At 37.2% G+C, this 12,930-nt stretch overlaps 1 protein-coding gene across 2 annotated transcripts in view; it reads left to right on the top strand.

The window, feature by feature from the left end:
- Positions 1-8,661, top strand: part of LOC117462860 (macrophage mannose receptor 1-like) — a 28,673-nt gene extending 20,012 nt beyond the window's left edge. The window contains exons 17-33 of one of the 2 annotated variants that reach the window (XM_034105208.2): positions 1,854-2,017; positions 2,134-2,195; positions 2,840-2,940; positions 3,088-3,230; positions 3,375-3,480; positions 3,820-3,947; positions 4,037-4,084; positions 4,197-4,214; positions 4,424-4,459; positions 4,595-4,697; positions 5,394-5,626; positions 5,842-6,007; positions 6,314-6,484; positions 6,592-6,705; positions 7,300-7,458; positions 7,650-7,676; positions 7,764-8,661. In XM_034105208.2, the coding sequence (XP_033961099.1) occupies positions 1,854-2,017; positions 2,134-2,195; positions 2,840-2,940; positions 3,088-3,230; positions 3,375-3,480; positions 3,820-3,947; positions 4,037-4,084; positions 4,197-4,214; positions 4,424-4,459; positions 4,595-4,697; positions 5,394-5,626; positions 5,842-6,007; positions 6,314-6,484; positions 6,592-6,705; positions 7,300-7,458; positions 7,650-7,676; positions 7,764-7,978 (1,994 nt within the window). In that variant the 3' untranslated portion in view covers positions 7,979-8,661. The remainder of the gene's footprint in view (positions 1-1,853; positions 2,018-2,133; positions 2,196-2,839; positions 2,941-3,087; positions 3,231-3,374; positions 3,481-3,819; positions 3,948-4,036; positions 4,085-4,196; positions 4,215-4,423; positions 4,460-4,594; positions 4,698-5,393; positions 5,627-5,841; positions 6,008-6,313; positions 6,485-6,591; positions 6,706-7,299; positions 7,459-7,649; positions 7,677-7,763) is intronic. The other variant, XM_034105207.1, reaches the window with a different exon arrangement.
- Positions 8,662-12,930: the final 4,269 nt, after the last annotated feature.

Below are 12,930 nucleotides of genomic sequence, written 5' to 3'. Positions count from 1 at the left end.
AAAGACAGCGCGTTCAAGTGTTTTAGACAGGAACGGGAGTAGAGAGACAGGCCTGTAGTTTATAACATCAGACGGGTTGAGAGAGGGTTTCTTTAGGAGAGGGTTTACTCTTGCCTCCTTCTTGGCTCTTGCTTATCTTTCTTACAGTGCAGACGCTTTTCTGCTTGCTCCTGCCTCTGCTTACTTTTTATGCTGATTTGCCTATTCTTATTCTCTGAAAACTTCGAGCAGCGGCTCCTGGACATTAACCTATCACTGGGACAGTTCATCTTCGTGAATGCCAGGAGAACGTTACCTGCCTGACAGCATTGTGCCAACTGTAAAGTTTGGTGGAGGAGGGATAATGCTATGGGCAGGGGTGCACATAACTGGTACGCAGGTATGCATGTGCGGCAACAATCCGAAATACGTACTGTCTCTTGTGTCACAAAGCGCATTTGCGTACCGACGTACTTGTGAATCTTTTCCAGAAGGCGGTTAGATCACCGGACGATAGAGTTGGTCTCCATATCGGCACAGACAGGGCTGCTGTTAACGTCAGTCTGTACAACGGAATTGTGCCAAAACTACGACAACCGGCTGCAGAGGGAGACTCCCCCCCTTCACTGGAGAACTGCGCTAAAACAGCTGATCACAACTGTCACGCGCTGTGGTCACGGAGTACTCCACTAGCCACCCCCCCCCCCCCCCCCTCAGTGGAGCCAGAAGTTGGAGTACCAAACACTGACTACCTCACTGTGAAAGTTATGTGCACCCCTGGCTATGGGGTTGTTGTTCTGGGGTTGGCCTAGGCCGAATTCCCACAGACACACTCCAAAATGTTGCCGAAAGCCTTGGGTCGCTTTACGAACTGCATTGTGGTTCCGCCGCTTCGCTTTGCTCGCGTTGCTCGCTTCAAAAGTTGAGCAATGTTCAACTTTTGAAGCTTCGCGTGAGCTTGTGTGTCCGGGGCAGGAGATTCATGTGCTTGGTCGAGTTTCAGACACGCCCACCGGCAAGCTTCAACGCACGCCGCCATGTGGATGCTGTGTTATAGCTGCAACTATACTTCATATTAATGCATGGGATTGTCACGATTCTCATGTTATGTCACGTTTGTAGTTTTGTCTGTGTTGGTGTTTTTCTTGTCTTTGGGTTTTATTGTGTAAAGTGTTAACCCCCGTTTCCTGCCTGTCTGCTTTCTGTCGGTTTCCCTCCCTGATTACCCGATTGTGTTCACCTGTTGTCCTTGTGTTTCTCCTCCCCTGCCCAGCTGTGTCTTGTTCTGTGATTACCCTTCTGTGTATTTAGTCTAGTCTTCCCCTGTGTTCCATGTCGGTTCATTGTTTCCCCTCCATGTCATTCCACGGTCTGTGTTCCTTGTGCTGCTCGTTGGTGTTGGATATTTTGGATTCTGCCTTGTTTTGCCACAGCTTTAATTTATTTAATAAAGCTCGCTTTTCGTTATTCTGCATTTGAGTCCTACCTGCTTCACCCATTCCTAACAGGGATGTCATAAAAGCTCCTGTACAGTAGGTGTAATGTGTAGGTGGCCTAATACTTTTGTCCATATAGTGTATGTACTTTATTTATCCCAAGTTGGGAAATTATTTTTTAAAGAAGTGATGCTGGATAAATAAATCAATGGTAATGATTTAGATATATTTCACTGGACAAGAGAAAACTTTTCACACGCTGGTGGGGCTGGGAAACCCACAATGGACTATCAAAGTGAGAAGGATTAACCCTCTGAGAATCATGAATGTCTCTACAACTTATAAAGCCAAGCCACTTGAATGGCCATAAAGCAACGGAAATCTGGACAAACTGTACACATTATCTGTAATACAAATATATTTGTGACATGTTTTCAGACTACAATAGGACCTCAGACGGGTGGCTAGAATGGAATGGGAATCAGTATTATATTAACGAGAATACGATGGCTATGGAAGAAGCTCGTCACTTCTGCCACAAAAGGCATAGTGACTTGGTAACGATCAACAATGAAGCTGAAAGTGTCTTTTTATGGAAACAGGTGAGTGACATTTTTACTAAATTAATGGCTTTACTCATTGGCCATAGCATTTAAACTAACAACATACTGCAAAGTAAGTACTGCTGGTCTTACTTTTACCCTTTCTCTGTGTGTAGGTGTCCAGAACTCATGGTTTGTACTGGATAGGCCTGTACGTAGATCTTGATGAAACATATGGGTAAGCATTACTCAAATAATGAATATAGGACTAAACAAAAAAGAAGATAAGAGTTGAAAAAAAGTATAAAAACTGCGACATGTGGATGATGTAACTACTAATGTTGATAAGTTAGTAAACTGAATATTCCTTTACTTTTAATTTTGTTTAAGTCTTCACAAACTCTGGGATGGACACATCAGTTTGTTGAGCATGATATATGCTCCATTTTGTTCACAAGCTTCTAACTTTAAGTGTCTGCCGTTTAGTGGCGGGCAGGTGGTATACCGTCGGTTCATCCAAAAAACTGCTTTCTGCCATGGCTGGTAAGGCAGATGATAAGAAAATATTGATCAAAAGGAGTCTAAAGGGCTTTGGAGAGCTGAGGGGGACTGCTGGGTTGGGCAGTAGTTATGTGGGTTGTCCTTACAAGCAACCTCTTACACATTGCATACTTTTTCTGAAAATGTGCAAAAATAAAAATAGTAGATTAGTTTAGCATCAATTCTCAAGCAGTTGAATTACTTCTTTGTACAAAATCTAGGTTTTTGTATGCCTGGATTTAAGGGCATAGCACATGTTGTCATACTATTTTGCAATATAACAATTATAACATTTAAATATGATAATGAAAATAATGGATGCGTCTTTTAAATATCAAAAAGATGGATGGATGGTACTCCAGTGGCGTTTGAAAGGTGGGATATAAATCAACCTAACTCTCAAAATAATTTTGAGAGCTGTGCTGTCATGAGTAACGATCTGGGTGAGTAACTTAAAATTATCTTAACTAGCATTCTTATCTATGTATATATGCATTTTATAAAGAATTAATCAAAACATTTGCATTTTTAAGTAAAAATTGAATTTTGTTTTGCTAAACTGTTATTTATCATTTTTGATTGGCTTACAGGGTTCTGGCATGCTTATAATGGTGGGTATGAGCACAAGTCAATTTGCAAACGAACAGGCTCGCCACCATCCAACGCCACTGTAGAACCAACAGTTCTTCCAAAAGGTGGCTGTCCAAAAAACTGGAAACAATTTGACTTAAAGGTCAGAAGGCACTTTTTATTATTGTTATTGTTTTGGCAGGGTGGGATACAACCCATTTTTAGCATGAAATGGGCCTTCAATCTAACAAAGTATTTAACTCTTGTGTATAAAAAAACTCAAAGCTGTTTTTAATTGTTCCCCTAGTGTTACAGCATCATCAATACACAGAAAGAGACGTTCAATGGAGCAGAGACACAATGCAGAGCAATGGGAGGAAAGTTGGCTTCAATTCTCTCAAGAAAAGCACAAGGTGTGTTTTATGTTTTTTTTTATAACATTATATTCCATTGGTGTCCAAATAAAGACAACAAATAAAACAGACATTAGGATTGAGAAATTGAGACATTTGGCTGGGTTCATAAATATTTCCTTTAATCTGAAATATTTGTCTGGATTCTGCAGGCATACAATGTATATAAAGTTAGTTATGTAAAAGATCTCAGCTCTAACAAGACACTGGACTAAACCGGCTAAAGCCAACTGATTTACCAACCAACTATTTTGACTATTTGAGCTATATACTGTATAGAGCATACACTGAAACATTTAAAATCATTATTGATATGATGAATATGTTTTACATTTTCAGTCTTTTTGACTACTCAATTGGCTGAAGCACCTACCACAGACCTGTGGATCGGTTTGTATACGGCAGATCTCTCCAGATTTTACTGGACTGATGGGCGACCACAGAGATACAGCAACTGGGGACTTAAAGTAAGTGGACACAATACGTTTCAGATTCTAATTTTAGGTTAAAGAGGCATCTGCTTCACTACTGCAAACGTTTTTTCTTCTTTTTACAGCAGGAACACACCTTTTCTTCAAGGAGCAGGTTGCAAAACTCTCACATGGTTATTAAAATAATTAAACTTAAAAAAAAGAAAAATATTGTCAACATAGCGCTTCAATAACAGAGATGACATTTTTGGGTTTTTAATTTGGAAAATATTTCTACCATTTCAGAGGCATCCCCTTAATGAGGTAAATCATTGTTGATACTTCATTTTAAATAATTTAAACTTCATTTTTTTCTGAACTTGTCAAAATACATCACACTTGTATAAGAAGAGAGTTATTTCACTTGTACATTAAATCACAATTTCAATTTTTAGAAATTAAATGCATCTGTTTTGTTCCTAATATGTTTATTTATTCACACCCATTTCTAAATTCTTGATTTTACATTGAAGTATATTGAATGGTCTCAACATCGAAGGAATGAGAAGGTAATATTTTCTTGACGCAATTTAAAATTTCATTTATCTTGGAATATATATTTTTGTATATCAATTAATTAATCTAAATAAAAAAAAATTAAAAAAATACATTTAACCCTTTTATACCATCACTGTTTTCAACAGCGAAATTGTGGTGCTTTGTCTACCAATCGTGACGTTGGTATTGGAAAATGGATTAAAAAGTCCTGCAATGACACCAATGGATATGTCTGTCTTCGAAATGTTGGTGAGCCTTTCCTTGGCCCTTTCCATTGAGTGTTTTTTTTGTAATATACACCGAGATTGATTTAAAAAGATAAGGACTTTCACAATATTGTCTGTGTATTTGTTACATACAGGGGTTGACATGCAACTTTGATGATCCTGATGTGTCAATATAGCAATGTTTCTATATCAAAGCCAAACTTTTACTTTTACAACATACTCTGTATTTCCCTACGCCATGCTAGAACAGTGTGGACCCGAATTATCGGAGCTTACACTAGAACAGCAGGTGTGTACATGACTAAGACACTGCTGGTATATTTTAGAACCATTCATTTACAGCAATGATGAAAATACAAAAGTTAATGAGGTCAAATTCAGTATCTAATTTGCAATTGTTTGCCTCACAATAAAACCATCAGTGGATGGGGTCAACCTTTTTTACCTACAACAGCACTAATTGTACCAAAGCATCTAACGATTTATGTATCATGATGAATATTCGGCAATCATCAAGATTATATTTTCGATAATACAATTGCACTTTTTACTGTATTTCAATCACAAGTTTATTCAAATTGGACACTGTTATGCAAATAAGGAATTGTAATGTTCTTTGAAAAATAATCAGTTTTGAGCATCGATGTCCTCAACAAAAGCCCTGCCTTTAACGATGGATGGAAACAACTAAATGTGTATAATTTCTCACCCACAACAGATCCTTCTCTCCCAGATTCACCTGAACCTATTCCTACCGACGACTATGTCAAAATATTAAATGACTCCATTAAGGTTGTTACCCAAAATATGAGCTGGGATGCAGCCAAACAGCATTGTGAACGTGATGGTGCAACATTGGCCAGCCTGCGGAACGAATGGTCACAGGCGTATGTTGAGCTGATGGCTTTAAAACTCAATGCTTCTCTGTGGATTGGATTGAACAAAAATCAGGTAATGTTATGTATTCAGATTAATAACATCCACAAAAGTTATATATTTAAAATCTTTTACATATTTTTCAATAGTGTAAAGAAAAATGAAAACAAAAGTGAATCCTTATTGTAATAATTATTAAAGATTACAGATTTGCATTAAAAGATGACTTAACAGGCCAATAGTTTGGAATTCCTAAAGCTGAATGCAGTTTGATCAATCTTTGCTTTCAGACTGCCGGATATTTCAGATTTATTGATGGCTGGCGCATCACCTTTACCAAATGGGGTAGAGGGGAACCAAGCTCATTCCAACCTTGTGTGATCGTGGATGTAAATGGAAACTGGATCACTACCGGCTGCAATCAGAACTTAAACAGTATTTGCATGAAGTCTACAGGTAGAGCTAATATACATTTTAATAATTTAATACACAAGTCAATTTTAATGTTAATGTCATCATCATATGGTGTTGTCACAGTACTTGTGGAAACCTGGAAGCAGAGCGCTCCTTACACACAACATCGCTGTGTAAAGAGAACACGCACTTTGCGCTGCTGTAGCATATTGAAGCAGCTCATAAATCTGCCCCATTTACCTTATTATCAAATTGGTGATTACAGTACTTCAGTGCACTGGATTTGAAAGAATGTACTTTACAGTAATTAGTGGATCCAAATGTCCTTAATGTCCCTCTCATTCACAGATGTGCCACCAAAAGAGTCAAGCGATTTTCCAGGATTTTGCCCTGACGACCCAGAAACGCAGATGTACACACGCCAGAGAAACAGCTGGCTACAATTTAGGGGTTTCTGTTACCTCTTTTTTACAGACAGGATTAAATGGCCTGATGCATCAGCTGGCTGTGTAAGACATGGTAAGTACCTTCTATGGATGATCTTACACATATTCCTTATCAATTAGCTGTATTTAGCATCAACTAAAGTTTTCTTCGTTTGCTTGTGTGTTTCTTTGTGAATTAAGGTGGAACTCTTGCCAGCATCACAGATCCTTCTGAGCAAGAATTCATTCATAGCAATATTATAAGCTTTCAAGACCAATCTGCTTTCTGGATCGGCTTGTATAAAACCCACAGAGGTACAGTCACATTGTCTGATCTTTCATGGAAATATAAATTAAGCTACACTGGGACTTAAAGAAGGAACATTGTACTTGTGATACATAAACTCTGAAACAAAAAAGGTTAGACGATTGCTATTAATAATATATTTATTCCTGCAGAATACAGAACTAAAAACAGGCATATAAACTATGTTCAGTTAAGAAAAAGAATATGAAACAAATACAGCTATATCCATTAAAATGTTTGCATCACATTTGTAAGTATAATGTGAAAGGAATTGATCAAGTGCAAACACTGAGAGGACTATAATCAGGTCTGCAACAGACAATCATCTTTCAGCTTGTTTTGATTTTCTGGCCCCAAAACCACTTCAAGTCAAACTTATTTTCTGATGATTTCAGCAAATGCTCTGATTAACCTGGTAGTGAACACACATTTATGTATTTCTCTCAGCCAAAAAAAGACTTAAAAGGAGACAGAACATATTATGTTGTTGCAGTTCGTATTGAAAGGAAAGATATTGAGTGTTCAATTAAATAAATATTTAATCTGGTCCAAAAACAATCTTGAAGTAAAGAAAAAAACACAACATTTCTATTTGTTCCCAGGCATGTGGCAGTGGTTGGACAGAAGCGTTATGGACTACAGTAACTGGCTTATGGATCAACCAGGCGACCATACTTATGGAGCGATTAGAGTTGGGAATGGTAGATGGACAACAGAGAACCAGTGGTATGACAGAGGATATATTTGCAAAACTGCCAAAGGTGAGATCATTGTAGAAAATAGGACTATGTATGTATAATATATAACATGATTGTGTTTTTCATTTAACATTGTGTTGAAAGAAGCAAGAAATGAAATAGAAAAATATATTCATAAATTGATTCAGATGTTAAATCAAATAAATGAGAAGCATTTTTAAAAAGTTTTTATCATGTTTGTTATCTTTCTACAGTAGTAATTCAAGTGACACAGACAACTGGTAAGATAAATCTATACATGTGTATATTAAGTCAAAAATGTTACATTTGTTCTTGTTGCTCATCATCTACTTGTTGATTCTGTACAGTAACTCCTGGGATGGATCCTCAAACCCGTGGCCACGTTTTTTTGATAGTTTCCCTGGTCATTATTGCAATTGTCATAGGAACATTAATCACCTTGTTTCTATTCAAGAAGTCTGGCCGCAGCTTGCTTATACCCAAAAAGTTATCAACCTTCGACAACCCTCTCTTCTTCAACAATGAGCGGTCCAAGCCGGATGTGGTTGAAATTGCAGAATAGCAGAACCCAGGGATTGTTATAACTCTGTGATGAAAAAAGCAGCAGTTCATTTTCGCTTTTGACAAATCAATGCAGTTTACAATAACTAGCTTTAAATATGAAAAACAATTAGAATGTTTTATATGATGTATAAATCTCAGTTTGTTAAAATTAAAATTGTGTTTGATTTTATAAAAATCAACCAATTAATAAAATGTAGATGGGCATCTTAATTGAATGGGTGTATGTAAAATGTGTTGATTAATTGATATATTTAGTATATTGTAAAATACTACTTTCATTTTCAAAAAATCCACAGGACTCAGGAAGATCATATAAATGTGTTGTATACAAAGATGTAAATAACAACCCATTGTCATCTACATCGAATGGACTTTTTCTCCAAATTCAAAGGAGTAATGTGAAATTAGGTTTATTTAAGTGCTTGGCTTCATTTGGCTTAAACAATGAATGTTTTTAATTAGCATTAATTTTAATCCACCACTTCTCAGAGAGAGTATTGTGCTTGTATATCCTTTATATTCAGGTTGTGCTGATGGACTGTTTCTTCATGGTTTCACATATACTGCAAGACATAAAAATGCTAACATTGTTAATCTGTTGATTTTATAATATTTCATTTAAGACAACAAATAAATATACTGCAAACAGGCTTTTAAATCCTACAAGCAGTTTCAAAGTTATTCAGTGTTGCTTGTGTTAAACATATGCAGTCAAGAATTTAAGGTTGTAAACAGATGTTATGAATTATTTCTGCGGGTGTTAAACGCAGTCCCAATTTACCTAAATGTCTTAACATTACTTCAGTTTTTTATTCTTCATTATGAGGCGGTGGTGGCGAAGTCCATAGGGACTTGGCTTGGCAATTGGAAGGTCACCAGTTCAAGTCTCGGAAAGACCAAGTGCCACCGAGGTGTCCCTGAGCAAGGCACCGTTCCCTACACTGCTCCCCGGGCACCGTACATAATGGCAGCCCACTGCTCCTAACACTAGGATGGGTCAAATGCAGAGAAACCGTTTCGTTACATGGTACCTGTCCTGTGTAATGACAATAAGTTCTATCTATCTTCATTACACATTACAATGTATTCAATAATAAAAGGTTTTCTTCAAGAATTCAATGTCCAACAGGAGACTTATTCTAAATTATTCGTATGGCATATTTGAAGGTAAAGTATCCCTTTAAATACTTCTGTGACTACATATATTCACAGAAGCTCATGTTGACATCAAAAAGCATCAATGCATGTATCAAATACATGGCTTACACACCGATGGAACTCTATGGGACCTTATTTCGGAAAAAATATGTATTAATAATAATAATTCCGTTTATATAATACATTATTTAATACATTTATTATAGCGCTTTTCCAGTGCTCAAAGCGCTTTACAAATACACATTACCCATATTTTGTATACATGCAATGGTCTATGTGGACAATAACCACAGGAGCAAGTTCAGGTGAAGTGTCTTGCCCAAGGACACAACGGCTTTACAGACGCAGCAGCGGCGGGTTTCACCCCTTGATCTGATGATCATTGCACAGCGCACTGCGCCACACCGTCCATCTTCACGTCATCGAGGCGCTTTTATAAGTACACATTGATATTATACATGTACTGTGGAAAATACCCACAGGAGCAAATCCGGGTGAAGTGTCTTGCCCAAGGACACAACAGCCTGACGCAGTGGCGGCAGTAGCGGGTTTCGAACTGGAGTTCCCCAGCACCCCCTTGATCTGATGATCAGATGCACAGACCACTGCGCCACTGACCACAGCGCCACCCGTAAAGTCAATGGCGAGAGAAAAGTTATCTTTCGATCCCGTTTGAATTGTGCCATGAATTACACATAAGATGTTTGGCAATTTAAAAGATAATTTTGCAAGTCAAACAAAAAAAATATTGTCGTAAGACTGTGAAGTAACACTTTTTTTTGCGTGAAACCGCTCAATGTACTCAAGCGGCAAACTCTGGGGAAGAGCCGGAACGCCAATACGGAATTGTATATATATAATCTAACTATGAATATAGTTAGATTCCACCTTCATGATTATGGATCTGTGAGTGAATTGTTTTCTAACACGACCCTTTTATTTATATTAGGTCTTAAAGTTTTTTGCATAAATTAGGGCGTGGTCACATTGAGTGACAGCTCTGTAAAGTGACTGCTGCTGTTATCAAATCAAATCAAGTTTTATTTATATAGCACATTTATAAACGATTTTTGGTCGAGCCAAAGTGCTGTACATATAATAAAAATAGCCTACAGTAGAGACACTTTACAGCAAATACAACAGCACAGATTGTTCAGAATATCAGTATGAGAAAAACGACACCCTCTATCCTTAGACCCTCACATCGTACAAGGAAAAACTTCTAGAGAAAAACCCACAGTTTAAAAGGGAAAAACAAGCTGCTAGCTTCTTGTCTCTCTGCTAGCTTCTCCATGAAGCTAGCTACAGGGACACTGGTCAGTTCATCCAGGGAACACAACTTGAAGCCGGCCGTGTTTGTTCGTTCTTCATGCTTATATATCGGACTATTGTGACTCGCTCTGCGGTTGAAACAGACGGTGCTGCATGCAGTTTTGCGGTAAGTGAAAATCGAGTACTTATTTATGTGTTAATGATTTTAATCAGCTTCAATGAATGTTAAGGCTTGGGTTAGCGTGTAAGCTAGTGGTAGCTACATCGGTGCTAACGATGCTAATCGTAGCCTCCAAGTTAAAACCATGGACTGTATATGTAAAGGTTAAAACGAAATAGACAATTGTTAAGCGTTAAGTGGGATAATACTGTAGAAAAAACGGCTTCTGTTTGAGGTTGATAAAATAAGGTCATCCTTGTAACTTAGAGATATTTTATTATGTAGGTAGAAACTAAGGTTAATTTAAATTGGCTATGCTCAAGTATGTAGACAAGCTAATGTCGAAGTAGTGTATGTGAAATCAACCTCACAATAAGATGTGTGTATATACAATTATTAATGTCATATTTCAAGATGATTACTTAGATATTACAATATGGTTGGTTGAGCTGGAGTTCATTATTAAGCTTACACGTTAACGTCACAGTCATCTGAAGAACGAACCCAAACCTTGTTGTTTTTATTAATTGCATTACCAAATTGGTATCAAATAAACAGTAAGCATTGGTAACACAACTTCCAAAGTTACAGTAAAATAAAAAGGACCCTGACTCGGACAATACACAATTCAATATGTTCAACAGAAGAGAATCAGTTATATTGTTTGTACACATGGTTCTTTACCATGTACAAAAGTGGTGGGGCACAAAAAACTTAGATGTCTATATATAAGCTTCTGCAGTGAGGTTCATGGCTGGTGAGGCACTGGCACTGACTCTTCAGGTTTACAAATAATATATTTTGACCTAAATCAAAATATAATATTATTTTCAAAAGCTTTTTTTGTCTGATGCTTCGATTAATTTTAAACAGACAGTTCAACAGAAGGATACCCAAAAAATGTAATTTTATCATTTAAATATTGAATTGTTCTCTCTTAGTAAGATCCCATTTTCAATAAAATTGCGGTCTTACCTTGACTTGAAGATGAAGTCCATGCTATCCTTCTGGACAAAAATCTCTATTACTTTTTTGTAAAAGTCCTCCTTATCTTCTTGTAGTTTCAAAAGTCTATCATACATCTAATCTAATCGATAGATTTATGATTAGAACAGGTTTCCCACAGATCTTATTTGGAGCTATTTTCTAAAATCCTATGGAGAAATCTCATTGCTTTTTTGTCGAGAGAACCCACGCGCAGCTTACTTCCGGGTTTTAGGACGCGTCACTGCAGCTCTCTCGTCTCCTCTTCACACACCACACTTTTCGCGGCACACGTACTTACAGCCAATCAGCTCTGAATTATGTGAGATGACGTACTGTATGGTGGGGATGGCAGCTCAATGCCCATTCTTTTTTTGCCACACACATTAAATAGGAAAATACTCTGAGCATGCGCAGTGTAGTTTTTACAGTCACCATTGACTATTTAACAGATAGTGAGAACTGCTAATATTTATCTCTCTATATTGTCTGTAAAAAACGTGGTAAAAGTTATTCTTTCAGTGAGACAGAGACAGAGCAAGCTTCTACAGTTGCACTACGTTTTGATAACAGTTAAATATTATTTTGATAATAAAATATATTTCAATATTGATGAACTTCATTCTGTTCATTCATAATCTGATTGTCTTTGTATCTCTGTTGAAATAAAAAAAAGAACATTACAATTACAAAATAATTATATCTACAGCCCCTAAACACACAAACACACCGCTTTCATAAATAACACACTTGTTCTGCAATAACATGTTTTATGTTTCCTGTCATTTTTGTTAGGAAAGGACATGCCTGAAAGACACGACATGTTCTCCTTCTCTGAGGGTCAAGAAGAACATCCAAGAGGAACATTAAAAGCTGATGTTATGAGATTTTAAGACCAGTACAGGACATTCACTAAGAAACTACTTTTATTGTGAAAACACAGTCGGCTGATCGAATGCACCTATTTCCACATCTACACTCCATCAGCTGATTATTTCTATTTGCCTCACTTTATGAGCTTCACATCACTTGTGCCTTGTACCGCAGAGTTTGCAACGTCACAAATAAATGGGGCCAATCTTCAGTCAGATGTGAATGTGTAATCTAACATTTTCAGTAAGAATAATGGACGAAAGGAGTGCAAATACAAATACAATTTATTGAAATGTGAACCAAAAGTTAATCAAATGTTTTAAATAAAAAGCACATATGGACAGAAGGTGTAAACCTATTACATGTATAAGTAAGCATATTTAGTCAAATAAAGTGACAGACTAGGCCTGTGCAGTTGGTATCAGCTATGGTATCAGCTCCTCCATCAGGCCTGGTCCTCCTCGCTGAGGAAAGACCCTCAGTCCTCTCCAAACCAACAGACA

The sequence above is a fragment of the Pseudochaenichthys georgianus genome, chromosome 17, assembly GCF_902827115.2.
Source record: "Pseudochaenichthys georgianus chromosome 17, fPseGeo1.2, whole genome shotgun sequence".
NCBI classification, from domain to species: Eukaryota; Metazoa; Chordata; class Actinopteri; order Perciformes; family Channichthyidae; genus Pseudochaenichthys; species Pseudochaenichthys georgianus.
Note: the sequence above shows the minus strand (reverse complement) of the source record. Positions and strands in the feature narration are given on the sequence as shown.